Source organism: Etheostoma spectabile, chromosome 5, assembly GCF_008692095.1.
Source record: "Etheostoma spectabile isolate EspeVRDwgs_2016 chromosome 5, UIUC_Espe_1.0, whole genome shotgun sequence".
NCBI classification, from domain to species: domain Eukaryota; kingdom Metazoa; phylum Chordata; class Actinopteri; order Perciformes; family Percidae; genus Etheostoma; species Etheostoma spectabile.
The window spans coordinates 22,795,674-22,813,954 of record NC_045737.1 but is presented as its reverse complement, the minus strand read 5'-3'; the positions used below and the strand labels follow the sequence as shown (position 1 = coordinate 22,813,954).

Here is an 18,281-nt window from a genome sequence, read left to right as displayed (position 1 = left end):
TAAAACAGAATATTAATACAGTTGGTGTTGTCAGCTCTGACAGCTTCGTCTGCCGCTGTGTTCACAAACAAACGCCTGTCACAGCTAGAAAGAGACAAGACGGGGCCAGGCTGCCGAGCACTGTCAATAGAAAACTTAATTTCTTGGGACACTTTTTTTCTGGTTTATCACTTTTACCGCTTTAAATTCTGACACAAATATTCACTGGGTGCACATTTATTATTGGGTTTTTTCCATTTATTGCTATTGAAAAGAGCTGTACAGCTCCGGCTGTAATGTATTGCAGCCTGGTGTGATCCTGTGGCCATGGGAAGGTTCAGAGGTTGTTTGTGTTATAACAGTAGAACACTTTGGGAAATAAACTTATTTGCTATCTTGATCAACGCCACTGTTGTGTCTGTACCGTAAAAATAGACAGAAAGGTAGCTTAGCTTAGCATTGATTCTGGAAACTACCTGACTCTGTCCGATGGCAAAAAAATCTGCCTAGCAGCACCTCTGTTGAATTCTCAATCCTGATTGGTCCAACACGGCATTCTACGGTGTGTTATTTCTGTTTAACAGACTATTGCTAAGTATAGCAGACCGTTGCCATGGATGGAGTACTGATCACGGAGGACTCTAGGACCATTCAATCAATAAAATCGTTTTTATTTTATTTTTAATGGATAGAACAGCTGTAGACAGGAAAGTGGGGAGAGGGGGAGGGGGACAACATGCAGCAAAGGGCAGTGGGTTGTAATCAACCTTGGGCCGCTGATGAAAGGACTGAGCCTTGGTCACCTGTAAGCTACCAGAGCGCCCCAATAAAATGGTTTTAAAATCAACATTTATGCTCATACGTAGCGGATCACTGAGGGACAGAGAGGGTGGAGGAAACAGGGATCGCTAACAGTGCTAATGGCAACAGTGGAAATAGAGCATTAGTTAGCTCCATGGTTACCTACTCACCAGGGACACCTGGCTTTCATGGAAAAGCCGTGTTCTTCAGCGGTAAAGGTAACTGTCCCGACTGGACTCAGGCGTAACAGCAGGTAACCTCTGAATGAGCAGATGTGTAACGAGCCGTGTAATTAGCGGGATAATGTTGAGCGAGCTGGCCATTATTGCGAATTAGAACCCCAACAGGGTGAGTTTGTCAGCTCTTGAATCCACCTGAAGGGGCTCCTTATTTATCCTTTACAGATAAGGTTTAATCTGTACAAACAATGTTCTACTTTCGGACAGAGTCAGGCTAGCTGTTCCCCCCTGTGTCCAGTCTTTATGCTAAGCTACGCTAACTGTCTCCTGACTGTAGCTTTATACTTAGCACATAAACATCCATCTTCTCATCTAATTCTCATGTTCTCATCTAATTCGAAGCGAAAATCTTAGCGATTTTTCCCACAATGTTGAAATATTCCCTCATCAAATATTCATTTAATCAAAAGATTTAACTGTCCATATTACAGGAAAAGCATGTCATAATTATTGTTTTAGGGTGGATTTTACCTCCCTATACCTTCCATCTTTACCTTCAGCAGCAGGCATACTGCCCTCATCTGTGCAAAATGCAACAATCTAACCTTTGAGAGGTTTCTCTGTACTCACAGAAAACAGAAACAGCTCAGTCCATTATAATGCCACCGGATTGTTCATCCCTTCATTATCCAGCATTAGCACTGAACAACAGTCTTTCTAAATACCGTACACACATTTCTGACTGAAATGCCCCACTGAATTAATGTCTGAATCTCACTAATCCTGTTAAATAATCTTAGCAGTTTATTTGGGTTTTGCGAGAAATATTTTCTTTGACATTTAATGAAAGAGCTTGACAAGCTTGATGGAAGCAGTGACCCAGAAATGTTGCCGGGGCACTCCCACCTTTAGGGTAATTTCAAGTGAGCGTAAAAACTGCCAACACTTTTGTGACTTTTTTTTTCTCTTCAATTTTCACACCACTACCATCCTGTTCCATCAGCCTGTTCTGACCTCACAATCATTATGTTTTTGTCGCCTCAACCCTCAGATAAGAAAAAAAACTACAACCACATCTTAAAATGTCAGTTATTCGACAGTTCTCATATTCACTAATAAACATTGTATTATGCACTGTAGCATACTATGCATGGTTAACACTTAGGGGCCCATCACCCAACAAAAAAGCACAGCCTGAGATACAGAAAGGACAAAGTGATCAGACCAGCTCCTCAGGTTGGGTTTTTGACCAAAACATCCATAAAACAATATTTGGTGACATTTATTTAGGAACTGCCTTTATTTATTTGGACTGTGAGCTGGGAGGTTGGATTCACTGCACCATGAAGGATAATGCAGTGGTGTGTGTGCATGCGTTCGTGCGTGCGTCACTATTTTACAATCCTCTATAGTCTAGAGCAAATGGACTCCTGGAAAATACTTATTTACAGTTGAAATAAAATGGGATTTTTATGACAGCTGTCATCACCCACCCACTCGTCAATGCATGCATTTTTTTCAAAAAGCATTGTTTTCTAATTTTTTTTAAATAGCACTTTACCTCATCTGAATTTGCATCAGGTAAGCCTCTAGACATGAATATTTATGTATATTTACAATAAATAATAAGAGTGATTCCATTGACGCTCGCTGAATTCAAATGCTGCCTCCTTTTACTAAATTGATGACAAACGGAGCCTGATGAGCCAGATGCAGAGACAAGAGTCACACTGTGCTTCCTCAGAGTATAGGTGAGAACACTTAATAGACAGCTTCGTTATACAATGCCAATTTATTTGAATACTTAACGGATATTATTACATAACTTGATCATACATGTAGATTGATGAGCATTAGCTATTACCAAAATGTTGATGCCATTTGTGTTGTTACTAGCTTAATTCAACACTTTGTGTTGATTTCTCTCCGCCCTGCTGCTTAGGACATCTTCTTCTCCACATCTTCCACATGTGATTTTTTTTGTTTATGCATTTACACATATTTCTTTGTTAATCTTTTAATCGCATACCTATAAACCAGTCCTTTTATTCAAACTGAACCCTGTTGCCAGTGTTCTTGTGGAGTTATCAGGGACACCCTCGCTTTCTGGTGTCAGATTAATCTGGAGGAAGGATGAAAGAGGCTTCCTGAGCAGAACATGCATTTTTCTTTCCTGAGCTCAGAAGGATGAGTGTGTCTGACAAAGGAAGGAGTTGTGTGATCAAAACCTATTCACACCTGCAGGGGATCCTCAGCCAGGCTTAGACGGAACCAACTAGAGGAGAAACAATTAGTGGCCTTTCACCAAAGCACCATCGAGAGCGTCCTAGTGTACTGAGGAAGCATTGCAGTTGCAATGTATACTTTATGTGCAATGACAATAAAGATTCTCATCTTATCTTTATCTCGTAGATTTTGTGCTAAACAGCTGATTAAACTCCCTCTTCATGAGGGTTTTTTATCCTCCTCTTGTGCATTTTGCAAATGCTCCAAAGCATGACGTTTCTGCTCATCAACCCATCACCTGCTTTTAATATGAAGCGGTAAATGTTGCTCAGGGCACATCCATTTTCAACGGTACAAAAAATGACACTTTAAAGCATGACAAATGACAGGTACTGCAGTGGGTGTCACAGTAAGTCAGAGGATGTTATAATTCACTCTGACAGAGAATAAGCGCTACAGGCCAATTCAGTAACAGCTGCAGTTCAGAAACACCGCATCCTCAGGCTTGTGCTGTGTATCCATACACCAGAACTGTTATCCTGCACATATTACTCCCTAATGCACACATTGAAGAATGTTTCACTTAAAGACTGTCATTCACTTTATAAATCACCTCAATGTACCGCGTCAAACACGAAAAACAGCACACATTTCAACTGCGGATAAACAATCCTTTAAATGTGTTACTTCCATTATGGAAACTGGTTCTGAATGTACACACAGCCCCTGAGCTGGGTTCAGTGCCTTGCTCAAGAGCCCCGTGGCAGTGCCCAGGAGGTGAACTCGCATCTCTCCTGCTACCAGTCAAAACTCCGTACTTTGGTCCAAACGGGGACCTGAACCGGTGACCCTACAGTTCCCAACCCAACTCCCTACAGACTGAGCTACTGCCACCCCGATAATAAAAATAATAATGAAATTATTCTACCAATAGGGTAACAGGTTTTAGTAAAAACATATACTTAACGAATGCATGATGATGTGTCATACATTCCTGTTACACACACTAATAATTTATGAAGTCACAATGTTCATGTGATCAGCTAACACTAATGCATTATCAGTTAATGACAGTTAATTCACAGTTACTTCATACGTTCATATGCCTCCAGATTAGCTGGAATACAGTTAACATAGACATGGCCATCTCAGACTCATGGATTTTGATCAGCTTCTCTGAAAGCAGAATCAAACATATTCCTATAGAAATCTGACTTTTTATCAGATGCAAACATGTACATGTTGCTAAATGACCCACTGATCAACAGGAACAATAGTCAGTAATGTTGACAAGGTCCAATCCGATCCTGAGACGTTATTACCCAGTTTTTTTTTATTTCTCACTTTATTAAATGCTTGATATGTGGGTCCATTCTCCTCTGATTTGTCAACTTGCACTTCTTTCAATACATTTAATACATTTTATTTCCACTTCGTTTGCATATAGAGAGGCTGATCAAAAGCTTGTACGTGCTATGCAATAGCATTCCAGCTCATGTGGTGCCAAAGGCTCTAGATTAATGTATAAAGTAACTTATGACTCAATGGATCACCAGACATAAGTGTGAAGTAATCACATAAAGTCAGAGTAACTTGATAATTTATTAATGGTAATAAATTTGAATTCATTCATCATCATGCATTAGTTAAGCATTACTTAAGCATATGTTTTGTACCCTGATCATAAAGTTTTACCAGCAATCATGCAACTGAGCGACTATTTCAATGAAGTGCAGTAGTTAAGGAAAATAGTTCAAATTTTCAAAAATGCCTTATTTATCAACGTTAGAAAAATATTTTTGCATGTGCACTTTAGATCCACACAAAAACCTTTGCCTGACTTTTTTTTTTTTTTTAAACCAAATTTCACTAAAATATGTCAATATGTTTCAGAGACATGTCGCTAACTTAAAAAGAAGCATGGTAGCAACCATGGCTTCTTTGCTGTGATAAAAACATCATCCTAACAAAGATGATACCAAAGATACTAAAAGATGAATCTCTTTCCTTTCTTCTCTTATAAATATAGTGGCCAAGTATCTTCTATTCCTGTTCTGTTTTATCTTTTTCTAGAACACATCATAGTTTATCTTTTAAGTGTTCTGGCCCTGTGCTATAAGGAGCTCTGTGCTCCTGGCTGTCAGAGCTTTTAAGCTGCTGGCTCGTTCGGATGTTTTGGCTCCTCTGTTTACACTGGTAAATCCCCATGCTGGAGTCCCTGCGTCAGCCTTCCGCTCCATGCAGGCCCAATCGCCCCCTCTTTTATACAACACAGGAAACACAACATAAAACCAGGGCCTTGTTCCCAAGTCACATCCTTTCACCCTCCTGCTAAAACCAAAAACTATTTTTGTGTATTTTTATGTCAAAGAGTCGTCTAAGTAATCCAACTCTGTCTCTTCATTATATTCAACAGTCTCAAGACAACCCTACAGAAGAAGCTGTCCAGTGACTCGGTGGACCTATCCGGCGTCCCGCTGTCCACCCGAGATGTCCGTCAAGTCGCCTTCTACCTCCAGAACAACAAAGACACTGTGATGGCTGTGGACATCAGCTTCACCGAGCTCCAGGACGACAACCTGAAGATCCTCCTGCCTCTTCTTGCCTCGCTGCCCAAACTCAGCACCCTGGCTCTCAACGGCAACCGCCTCACGCTGGCTATCCTCAAAGACCTCACTGAGATGCTCAAAGACCCCAAGATGTTCTCCAGCCTGGCCTGGATCGACCTGGGCAACAACGTGGACATCTTCACTATGCCTCAGCCGCTGCTGGTGGCGCTGCGTCGGCGCTGCAGCCTGAAGAGCAGTTTGCCGACTATATACGAGTACACCGAGGGTCAGCCCTACTGCTACCACCTGGAGACTTCCATTGAGGAGCCCAGCCACTACGAGGAGGAAGAAGAGGAGGACGACGAAGATGAGGATGACATGGAGAATAAGTTTGAACTGGAGCCGTGGAGTTTAGGGGAGAAGCAGCTCTCCAAAGACTTCACCCTTCACTACTGTGAGAGGTGATGGGGCATTCCCACTCGGAGGCTCTTTCCACTGTGGTTGACACGTCTTACGTCCCACAGCACTCCGTTACCTCCTTTGCCCTCTCACCACGAGCCCCGTCACCCCCTTTGGAGGCACGAGGGAGACAACATTGTGAACTTCTCGTCCTGACACGGCTACCAAGCTATCCCTAACCATCTCTGAGTTAACCCACACACGATGAGAGTGAAGCGACGGCGGCGGACTTACTGTGTTGGTGGATGGCGCTCTTGGGAACAAGGTGCGGTTTCATTGGAGGGGGGCTGGAAGAGTTAATGAACCGGTGCTCTCTCTCTCTCTCTCTCTCTCTCTCTCTCTCTCTCTCTCTCTCTCTCTCCCTCTATCTCTCTCTCTCTCTCTCTCTGATAGTGGCAGCTGAAGAGCCAATCCCAAGGAGCTTTAGATCAGTTGGTTGGATCAAGGAGCAGCATCCCAGCAGTGGCTGAAGTAGAATTGGTTTGGAGTTTGGAAACAGTGGGTCCCTCTGGGTTTTCTACCAGGACTGGGGCTATCTCTGGCAGGCAGGGCCTCGCTCCACATTGTGTGTTCTCTGTTAATCTCTCAACAAAAGCTATGACACAAGTTCAACAGACTATACAGCCGACGACCCGTCACGTGATGCCGGCAAAACTGCTAGGTCAAGACTTTTTGCGTTTTCCCCCCCTTTCCAAATGTCCACTTGTCAATACCCACGCAGCCCTTGTGTAGATGTAAATGAGGACAAAAAAACATGGTTCTCTTGTGTTTCCCCGGTTTATTTTTGTGCACTTTTGGTGAACAAAGCAATCTTAGAAGACAACAGGTAGGACTCAACAATGGCTAGCTGTCACTGATTGTTTTTTGTACTGGCCTAAATGCTGATATTCACCTCTTTGTTAATTATTGAGCTAGTTGTAATCCTCACCACAGTGTTTAAGTGCATTAATGACACAGCCAAGTTTTGGTATGGGCCACCGAGTCTGAGCAGTGCTGCTCGTCCTACTGCCGTTCTCTACAAATAGGTTGTCATTTCCATTAACTGATACTATACTTCAGTGGCCCTATGCTTGTTATGAGACACAGCCATGACTGTTATTTATTAATTTTAGTCTGTCTTCTGTAGCACATAATGATTAAGTGAGACTGACTGAAAGCACTTTAACGGGACTATTTTTCTTAAAATATATATTTCTGTTTCTCCTTGGCATATAATCTGTTTATTATTAGATATATTCACAAAGATCAAGCGGAAGCATACCTCTTTAAGGTGAAAGTATGACCAAATGGCTCATGATTGTTAGAAAGTATCATTGATAAAAAAAAACATTTGTGCATTGCCACATATATAATAAATGTTTAAGTGTGTGTTATATGTGTTTGTAACAGTAAAATGTCTGCTTACTGCTGTAGTTCTTTGTGTTGTTGTTTTGGTGTTTCGTCTCTTGTCTGACTCTGTAATTGAAATTATAATGACTTATTATGAAACTGAGCACAGTGACCTCCTGCTGTAAGCTTGAACACTAAACAAAAATGTGACGTGGCTTATGGGGTTACACAATAAGACAGGAAAAGCTACAGTCAAAGCAGACACCTTTTCATGTCGAATCAAGTTTTATTTGAATGATGGAAAGCACTGTCCTGTTGGTCAATGTAGTTTCTTTCGTGTGTCAACGTCAAACTCTTCCTTGTAGCCTGTGTGTACTTGTTTCATTCCAAACACTGACTGCCAATAAAAGAACCAGTCCTAACTGAGAAGTGTCTGGATTTGTTTTATTTTGAAGTTCTCCAGAATAAATAAAACTGGGTCACTACAGTACCTGCAGCTGCTTGACAGAAACAAACAAGGAAAAAAAACAAGGATTATTTATAGAGGATTAATTTATTAATGCAGATTAGTCTGTAAATAGGGCAATAAAATAAATAAGTAGGGACCGTGCTGTTTGGGATTGGTCGCTGGAAGTGCTGTTCCTGTTTCGGAGCCAGCGGATCATCTGTGCCGCTGTGTGCTGTCAGGGAAACGCCTGAGCTGCCGCCGTGTGCCATGGAACGGCAGGGTGGTCATCGCATGGGGCCCTACCCATGAGCTTCTCCTGGCAACCTTTTGTTTCTGCTGCCAGACATGGTAATGTGGCATTTGCAACAGGTGGCTCTTATAAGGTCAGGACACAGTGTGACTGTCACACCCCCTGATTTCCAAATACTATGTGACAGGGCAACGGAGCCCACCCCCAAAATCACCAGGATCTTCTTATCTGACCTTTTTCCCTTCAGGGTGGATTTATTTCCTGGATTTGAAGTAAAATAAGTAATTGATTTGACTTCATCGTTTGAATTGAAAACATTTCCCATGTAAGCCTTTTAGCCTACAGTGTGTGTTGCCTTTCAGTGTGTGTTGATACTAGCTGGCACTAAAGTGACTAAAGTGGTAGTGTTTTTACCACACCCGGGCAACCCAGGCAGATGCCTTGCTAAAAGTGATACAAAAATAGCGTTCTTTTCACAGTTTGTCTCATCATTTAAGACAATTGTATGAAAAATTACAGAGCTTTAGAAACATTAAAAAGTTACTTATAGTCACTTTAAAGTGCATCATATTTCTTCACAAACTTTTCTCCTGTTTGAATGACTTACGACTTAATGTGATTATCTTGCTCCAGCTGCTGCATGCTCTGGCACGAAAATAAAAAATAAATGGTTGACATTAACACAGAGAAGTTTGGGGTTTTGGCACAGAGAGATAGATGTACAGATTTCAATAGCAATAACCTCGAGCTGAAGAGATTGCCATGTTTGGCTGTGGTCATTGATTGCCACCAGGATTTATTGATTTTTGTCATTTTCTTTTATTTAACTCTTCATCCACCTATTTTGCTTTCTTTGTTTTCCCTACTCTTTGTGACCTTTGTTGTTAAAAGTCCATTTATTTAGCTATTATCGTGTTGAACTCAAGAATAGCATAGAGTATAACATCCATAAATGTATGTATATGTTAATATAAAATGTTTTCATTAGTAGTATTTTACAAAACCAAAAAGGGTTAAGCCAATTTGTGACTGTTTTAATATAGTACTCATTTTTGAATATTATACATAACATCTATATTTCATTCACTGTATATTCAATACACAGTGCTACAATAGCTTATATAGTAAAGTTACAGAATAACTCCAGTACTAATGAATAACATACTAAGTATGAATAACCAGAAAGTTGAACAAGTTATTAACTGAATGAGACCTTCTAAAATAGCCTGCTATGCATTTTAAGTCTCAGATCTTAACATGAATGTACTATCAAGTCATTTGTATATTGTGAAACATGGAATGAACATTTTTTACAAAAGAAAGATTCAAATGATAACAAGAGAAGTCACAGTTGTTTGTTTGTGCACAGTAAAATCCATCATGTCACTTCTGTCCAGAGGCCACGTGCTTACCTGCTACATGTTACTGGGAGTGTTCAGTTGTGGTTTTGGGGCTGCAGAATGTCTCTGTAATGTTCACGCCACCCTGTATAACTACTGTCAATGGCTCTTGGTCTCAATAACCGGCTGCCTCGCCCATTTTCCTGGCATCAGATACGGCACAGATGCAGCCGTTCTCCTTCTCCACGGCATTGACCACGTTATAGAAATGTTTTGCGGTTTCATGTTTGTGTCCCAGAGCCTTCAGAGCCTCAATAACATCCTGAAAGGGGAAAGAGGAGAGGAGACTCAGATGGAGCAAATATTATGTGTTTTATTATTTTAGCAAACAAATGCATTTAGTGCATTACCTTATCAAAGCTGGGCTCAAACTTCACTGCATTTTGAGAGTCAACAAAAACAACCGGAGCAGCAATCGCCTCCTTGAGGCTCTTTCCAAACCAAAGGTGGTTCATGATCACCTGGAAAAGAAAACAGGACAATAAATTGCAATCTGGTAAATGGAAAGGTGATGAGTACAGAATGGATTATGGACGCAGTGAAGACACTCGGGAAGACAGCACTTGCTGTGACAACAGTGGGGGGCATTAGTCTGCAGCAATTTATCTTAATGGCACTTTGTGTGATTGCCGCAGACACATACTGAGGCCATCGCAGTCGTGATCATGCTCCCACCAGTTGATCCAATCACCAGCGTCTTGGACTGAGACTTCAGCACAGCGGGGGCCATGGAGGATGGAGGCTGCTCCCCTGACATCACAACAAAAGCATTAAATGACACACGGCTACAATTCAGACATATCAATGTGAGAAGAAGGAAATTATTTTAAATGCAATCAGCCAAGTGTCTCTGAATGATGTGTGCCCTTCAACCCTTTACCTTTGTTCAGCAGCAAACATCAGACCGAAATTAAAATCTTTTGTTAGACAAAAGCTTCTCTGGGATTATACGGTTCATATTACAAGACTAATACAGCATTTCCACTGTATGGTACGGTACAACTCTGCGCACCTCAATTTGCTCTTTTTTGGGTTTCCATTGGCAAAGTTTGTGGATAGCACCTTGGCAGAGCCTGAAGTTAACTTTTTTAGCAGCCACTGTAGCAGGTGGATTTGAAAAAAAGGAAAATGCACAATACCAGAAATGCTCAAGCATTTCTCTGTGTCATTCACCCAGCAGTACATTTGTTCTGTACTGCCATCATAAACCAGCCACTTACAAACCTTGCCATTGTCGGCAACTGTCCACTTAGAAATAAAACGTCTTCTTTTACTTTTCTTTGACTCATCCTCATCTTTTTGTTTGCCCTTGGGTGAGATGTGAAAGACGAACAGTGGCAAAAATAACAACTATGGATCACTCAATTCTCATTGGCTACCCGCCAGCATAGAACAAAGACCTGATGGCGAAATTCACCTGCATTTCGCAGAAGCGTTAATTTCAGGCCCTGGTAGGCCTACCTGGTACTTTTTTTGGTATAACTTAAAACACTGGAGGCAAATAATTGGTCAGAGAGAAATGTCACAGGACATCCATTTTTAAAAAGTCAACCTAGATTTTAAAAGCTGGCGGCCTGCAAAACTTGACATTCAATATCACTAGGCCGTGCAATTAACAAAGTGCAGACATTGTTGCCAATGAAGGGATCCAGCGAGTGTTGCATTGAAGATGATGAGTTTCACCTGCTGTCACTATGGCTATCAGTTGAGAATCCCGCCTACCTTGAAGGGGTTCTATCCACAGTGGAAAACAAAATAGAGTGAAGTGAGTCAAATCATGCAGTGGAAATGAGAGTCTCCAGCCATGCTTGCTGTACCTTGGTACAGCTTTGCTGCTAAATTCTAACATCAGCATGGTAACATTCTCGCATTGACAAATGCTAACATTCTGATGTTTAACAGGTATAACGTTTACCATTCATTATCCTTATAAGAACTAAACAGAGTAGAGCTGAGGCTTAAGGGAATGTCTTTAGTTTTGCATATATTTGGTCATAAATCAAAGTATTGGATGAATTGAAATTCTGACCTGATGCTGGCACTGAATGCTAGTTAAAGAGGTTGTTGAGATATTTCTTTCTGGACCAAAGTAAAGGACTGAAAGATCAAAGACCGATACTGCCATGCTAAGCAGTGCCACTAGCATGGCTAAAAAGAGGTTTGTGAGCTTAAATATTTTATTTATTTTTTCATTTTTTATTTAACTCTTATTAAACGAGGAAGTCCCTTGAGATTGAAATCTCTTTTCCGAGGGAGACCTGGCCAAGACAGCACACCAGTTACAATTTAAACAGAAATACAGCATAGTCAACACAGACAAACAAGCATCACACATAAAGGAAAGGAACAGGTCACATGTGGCATTCTTATGTCATAAGAAGTTATGTTATACAAAGATCTTTGCTCGCTATCCACTCACTGCACCACCAAAAATATAAACCATCAATTCTGAGGCCTGTAGATACAATGTATGTATGTATGTAAATACTATTGAAGTACTTCTGAGCAAGGTTTTTAACCCTGTACCAGTGGACAACTTTGCAAGAGCTCTTGGAATAAGGGTGTGTAAATGTGTCCTATTGTGTATGTGTGTGGGGGGGGGACTACTTGTATTACTTGTATTTCTATGATAGAAAAAATGTTTTGCTGATCTGATTACCAGGAAAGATGTTTTCGACTCTGCCACAGAAGTCAGACAGCTCGTTGTTGAGGATGACTCCAGTTCTTGGAGAGAAGACCTTGGAGCCAAATCTGTGAAGGAAATACATTAAATGAATTTGATCTCAACTATGTGACACTTGAAATGCCTTGAAATAGTCAAATTTCACTTTAAAAAACAAAAAAACCTGTGCCTTCTCTTACTGAGCTTTGATGACTAGCATCCTATGAAAACAGAGATTTCTTTCCAGATTTCTTATACAAAAAACACTCCTTCATTAATCTCTTAAATCTTCTTACTTTCAAGTATTTCAACAGTAAAATTGGATGGTTCATTTGTCACTGTCAAGCAGAACATCTTCAAATACTGACATGTGGTTGATGGTGCTGGTGACAGACACAGCAGATCCGTCCTCAGCCAGCACAGACACATGCGTGGTGCCCATGCTGTCCAGATACGGGGTGATGTTGTAAAACTGGGGACCATGAGTTTTGTCGCGGCTGATCATGCTCCGTATGTGCTCTGCGAAGCTATCCTCTGTGAATTTCCTGGCCATCTGTGAGAGATACAGGGGTTTCAAAGGTAAAGCTATGATTGTATTTCAGGCTTCTAGTTGCTTTGCAGGGAAAACAGAAAGGGAGTTACAGCCCATTTGAACCCTTTCAGTCCCAGCTTTAGCCTAAAAATGCCCTAAAAAATAATCTTAAAAAAAAAGATCAAATGCAATAATGAACGTTTGCTTAAACTTACTTCAAGTCAAACCATTTCCTTGACAGGGGCCAACAACACCTGTACCTTCCCCCACTTTAGGAGAGTGGCACGCAACCAAATTTGATGCACACATGTTTAATAGATCACCATAACAACTCGAGGAGGAGGTGCTCATAGGGAATATTGGTATGTTGATTGACAATGAGACCAGCTGCTTTACTCAGGCGAATCATCTAAAAGTGGGTGGAAGGTCTGTGTTTAACTTGGTTCTAGGACCATTATAATCAGTGGAAAGTAACTAAGTCCATTTACTCAAGTATACTATACTATTTACACTTCCCGTTTCCCACTTTATGTTGTGGATTGGTGTCTTGTTTTACTGTGGTAGTCTGTTTTCCTGTTTATTTCTTAGCCTGGTTACTGTCATGTCTTGTGATTATTGTATGGTGTTATTTTTTGTCTGGTCTTGTATATGTTCTGTTTCCTGTTTTATTTTGAAGACTGGGTCTCTGTCTTGTCTTGTCTTTAGTTTTACTTTCTGTGTTTACCCGCTCCTGTGATTACCTGAGGTTTTCCACCTGTTTCCCAGCCCTCTTGTCACCTGCCTCTTGACTGTATTTAGTCTTTGTGCTTCCCTTGTCCACTGTCAGATCATTGTAGTGTTGTGTCTCCCCTTGTCAGTTTGTGTCTGGTGCCTTGCATCCTGGATTTTTTTGCACTCTGGATTTAGTTTTGCCTGCCCCTCTCAGGACTTCCTTTGTTTGTTTGTAATATGGCTGCCTCCTCTCTGCACTTGGGTCCACCATTCCATGCAGCTCATGACACTTTATGATACTTCAAACTTCTACTCTACTAAATATTAGAGGGAAATTTAACTTTTTACTACAGTGCATTTATCAGACAGATTTTTACTACAAAAACATGTGATCAAACAAATAAAATGGCATGCATTTGTTATAAATTAAACCTCCTGACAGTAAATAAAGTAGTTCAAAGAAGTAGTACAGTAAGTAGGCTTTGCTACTTTTAAGTAAAGGACCTTTTTGTCTTCCACCACTGATTATAAGCCATAACAAGACATAACTACTTATAAATAACTTACTTCTTTTGAGCTAAAGCTTGGATCACGGATGTGTTTCTTTAATCCGTTGGCAAACTTAAAAGCTTCAACAAGGCGATGATAGGTCAGTGTCTTTTGTTCACCCATCAGAGATGCTGGACTCAATTTATATCCTGTAAATAAGAGCCATTGTTTAGTTCACCCCAGTGTATTCGACTTCCAAAGATGTTCAGTATCTAGATGCTTCCAGAACATTAAACACTGCAAACTACACTACATATTCACCGTCATAACGCAAATGCAACAACCACTAAGTATTTGTTTGTCATTTCTCATGAACATGGCTAACAAGCTTTATTGTGTGAGTTGAAAGTGCAGATGAGCGGCAGCTCTGCAGTCTGAGTACAGCAGGAACCTTTCATGACGTTCAGGATGAAGCTGAAGATGATGCCTCCTGCAGGGGGTGGGGGGATATACATCCGGTACTCTCCCAAAGGAATAACCCACGCATCAGTCACTGTAGCTCTATACAATCCCAGGTCCTTCGCCGTGAGTGTTCCTCCTGGGCAAAAACATTGAAACAAATGACTCTGCTAAGCAGAACTGAATAAAACGCATCTCAGCTCCACATAATCAAGACTTTTAATAGATCCCGGCAGCGCACACTGGAGTCTGTGAGGGATTGCTGCTTGTGTTTCACCGACACAACTGATTTGTTCATTTGTAATCAGATCATTGTGTCAGGCAGAGATAGAAAATAGTTGAAAAAAGAGAGCATGATGAAACCCGTGTGACAATACCTGCCTCCTGTATGTCACGGATTAAATCCTCTGCTATTTTTCCCGTGTAAAAAGCATCTGCCCCGTGGTTTGCTATCATCTCCAACGTGTTGGCCAGTTTCTCAAACTTCACAATATCACCAGTCGTCAGCAAGTTCCCATTCTCATCTGTGTACAACTTTCTAAAGGACAGATACAAAGAAATAAAATGTCACTTAAACGTAGAAAGGTAAAATGTTCATTTTGCATATTTATGAGTCATTTTAGGGTTCTTTCGTACCGTAGTGGCTGGGTCTGGTTTGTATCAACGTACGGGATGTATCGACCTTGGATGGGAGGAATAGGAAACCCTTCTCTGGCCAGTTGGATGGTTGGCTGGAAGAGGTCTGCCCACGGCAACTTCCCATAAAGTCGGTATGCCTGTTCATAACCCCGAATTTCCCCCGGAACCCCAATCCATTGACTACCTGTGAGTTTGGATAGATAGATAAAGTAAATATACATTTACTCAATTTCTGTATTATTATTTTTGTTGTTGTTTTTTTTCTTAGTGTTCAGAATCTCACATGCATTTATTTAATTTTATCAGATGTTAAGAAAATTTGGAGCTATGTCATTTACTATTATACATCTATTTCCATTTTTTTGCCGTTTCACATTTAAGAAGGAAATATTCTACTTTTTACTCCACTACATTTATCTTGTCGCTGAAGTTATGAGTAACATTCCAGATTCATGTTTTACAGTAAAACATGTCAGTACATGATGAGCTTATCAAATGCAACAGATATAAAGATGTAACCAGTGGTTTATAAAATAGCGCAGAACAGTTGCAGTCCCGTTTCAAGCAGTTAGCCTTTCCACCAAAGAGATATCGCCCCTCTATACTTCTCCCATGTTTTCATTTTAATAACTGTAGGAGGTAAAAGTATCTCATATTTCACACCAAAATCAAATATTAAAGAAAATTCCAAAAAGTAGATGTTTTATTTTATTCAAACCTTGTTTATCATTTCACAAGCCCTCAGATTTATTGTATCTAGGGGCCTGACCCCTAGTTTGATAACCACTGTAGCCTCCTAAACTAGCTAACTCTATATAAAGTAGTTAAAACTACAGTAACTGTGCATCAACCAGCTACAACAATTAAATGCTTTTAGCACATTAATGCATCAGTAAACCTAAAAAAATAATATATACCAATACTTCAGGGACCATTTTCAGAACTTTTGCTTTGATACTCTCTACTTTTAGGATTTTTAATGCAGGACATTAACTTACTGTAAGATGGAGTATATGTACATTAATGTAATGGTATGTACATAAATTAAGTATCTGAGTACTTCTTTCACCCTTGGGGTAGCTATGTAAGAGAAGCAGATAATGAAGAGATAACGAACTCTCTTCCATACCAATATCTTTATCCATTTTACAACAATATTGTTTTTAGCTTTTATATTTCTTTTATTTGACTGGCATCATACACTAAGCACATAACTTTGTCATTATATCAGTTACAAATCTGTCCTTGTCTACTCACAGTAAATAGGCTCACAAGTAGCCTGCATGTTGCAACATGATGAATGGCTGGTTTAGGATTTGTGTGTGTGTGTGTGTGTGTGTGTGTGTGTGTGTGTGTGTGTGTGTGTGTGTGTGTGTGTGTGAGAGAAAGAGTTCAGGACAGTTGGAACCCCATTGTGTATATAATCAGACTCTACTGTGACTCATCCAAGCAAGTATGACAAAGAAACAAAGATGTGAATGTCCAAGAAAGGACTGGCAGTATCTTCAGTCCTACCCTGAACATTAATATTTCAACTTTGTGGCCTTTTGTATTAAATGCAGTTGTCCAGATATGAGCCATAATGAATTACTTGACAGGAGAAGAATTTTATCCTTGCTTCCTTCAGTATGATAATGCAAGGAACCTGAACCTGATACACAGGAAAAACAAGAAATGCTCCCAACATAAAATCCAGGAAAACCAGATGCAGGGTTTGATATGCTGTAGCAGTACCTGATATCAGTTGGAAGGTGTTGGGACATGACTTCAGCAGATCAGATTTAAACTTCGCCGGTACAGTCTCTCTGGAGTTGATGATTTTCACTTTGCCTTTGAAAGGAGAAGATATCATCATTTAACTTTGTCACCACTCAATAAATCTGCTGTGTTAATTCAATTCAATTCAATTGTATTTATAGTATCAACTCAAAACAAGACTTTATAGATAGAGTAGGTCTAGACCACACTCTATAATTTACAAAGACCCAACCATTCCAGTAATGTTAGAGGGCTGAATGAATGCGGCTGTTACCAGAGCTGTCCATCACTGTGAATATGGAGCCTCCTCCGATGCCCATACTCTGTGGGTTCATGACGGAAGTGCACAGCAGCGCAGCGATGGCGCCATCTACCGCTGAGCCCCCTTTTTGAAGTATGTCCCTGGAAAATTTCACACTCATCACTGTTCATGCCAATCTATGCCCGCTTTATGCTGCATACCGGGTGCTAAGCAAATAGCGTGTATATATGTTTCGCATAAACTGATGATATTCAGATCACATTCAGCCTCCGTGTTTGTCAGTAAATGTTTTATAGACTTACATCGGATTAATTTTAGACATGAATGTAAGTTGTCACTTCGTTACTGAGATCTTTACTATAGTGTAGAGAAATTAGTATATAGTTTTTAGTAAACGCTTAAGTGTACTCATTAGGAGAATGTGTGTTAATGTATCTTCATTCGCACCTCGCTGAGCAGAGCCGAACAAATGGAAACGTGTGTTTAACGCAAAGTGTGCAAAGCCACTCACCGTCCAATCTGTGAACATTTCCCAGAGTCTGCGGCCACTGCAGCGCTTGAGAAGGTGCTGTCTGGACACTTATTTGTGTGCCTCACAAGCACAGAAATACACACAATGACAGCAACCACGCACAGCAGCATCAGTGCGCAACAAGTGTACACCTTCGCCTTTGACCTCGCCATGGTTGATATTATCCAATACCTCCGCGGGGATTATTAAAGTTGCATCATGACCTTCACAGGTGATCTCTGAAATATTACAACTTCACGACTGACTTGGTGACTGGGAGCGGAGCCCAGTTGCCCCATCAGAAGGGGCGTGCACAGCCTGGAACAGCCTGCCTCCACCCTCCGCCCTCCGCCTGGAGCGCAAAGGGGGACGAGAAGGTTGTGGCCTAACTGCTGAGTCATGCCTGAGAATCCGCACTCAGAAAAGGTTTTATTGCCAAAATAAGTCTACTTATGTGGAATTTGCTTTGGTGAAAGGTGCACATCTAACAGCTAACAGAAAGCAGACTTAAGAGTTGTAGATACACTTTACTAAATCAGGAAGGTCCCCACCTTCACAGGTAGGCTAATGTTTCTTTGAATTTACCGACAAACCCAAACAACCAAAATTGAGCAAAGTTCCAGTTAACTCAGTTAAAA

The 18,281-nt window shown here is 40.7% G+C and overlaps 2 protein-coding genes across 2 annotated transcripts in view; one reads left to right on the top strand and one right to left on the bottom strand.

Annotated features, from left to right (window-relative positions):
- The window catches only part of lrrc75ba (leucine rich repeat containing 75Ba), a 16,591-nt gene extending 8,643 nt beyond the window's left edge, over positions 1–7,948 (top strand). The window contains exon 4 of the mRNA XM_032516835.1: positions 5,602–7,948. Within this exon, the coding sequence (XP_032372726.1) occupies positions 5,602–6,199 (598 nt within the window). The 3' untranslated portion in view covers positions 6,200–7,948. The remainder of the gene's footprint in view (positions 1–5,601) is intronic.
- On the bottom strand, positions 6,957–17,967 carry ggt5a (gamma-glutamyltransferase 5a). The gene is made up of 12 exons (XM_032516829.1): positions 17,644–17,967; positions 17,145–17,272; positions 16,847–16,942; positions 15,110–15,296; positions 14,851–15,011; positions 14,466–14,612; positions 14,093–14,223; positions 12,651–12,835; positions 12,280–12,371; positions 10,264–10,370; positions 9,971–10,081; positions 6,957–9,882 (listed from the first exon to the last, which is right to left on the bottom strand). The coding sequence occupies exons 1-12, from the start codon at positions 17,814–17,816 to the stop codon at positions 9,736–9,738; spliced, it is 1,665 nt and encodes a 554-aa protein (XP_032372720.1). The 5' UTR covers positions 17,817–17,967; the 3' UTR covers positions 6,957–9,735.
- Between the last annotated feature and the right edge of the window lie 314 nt (positions 17,968–18,281).

What these genes read in the sequence shown, in the direction of transcription:
- ggt5a (XM_032516829.1), bottom strand. Translation starts at nt 17,816, where the DNA reads ATGGCGAGGTCAAAGGCGAAGGTGTACACTTGTTGCGCACTGATGCTG. An exon ending in CACCTTCCAACTGATATCAG is followed by an intron (nt 15,297 to 16,846) that starts GTACTGCTACAG and finishes CCAAACTCACAG; the next exon opens with GTAGTCAATGGATTGGGGTT. An exon ending in TTGAGCCCAGCTTTGATAAG is followed by an intron (nt 9,883 to 9,970) that starts GTAATGCACTAA and finishes TTCCCCTTTCAG; the next exon opens with GATGTTATTGAGGCTCTGAA.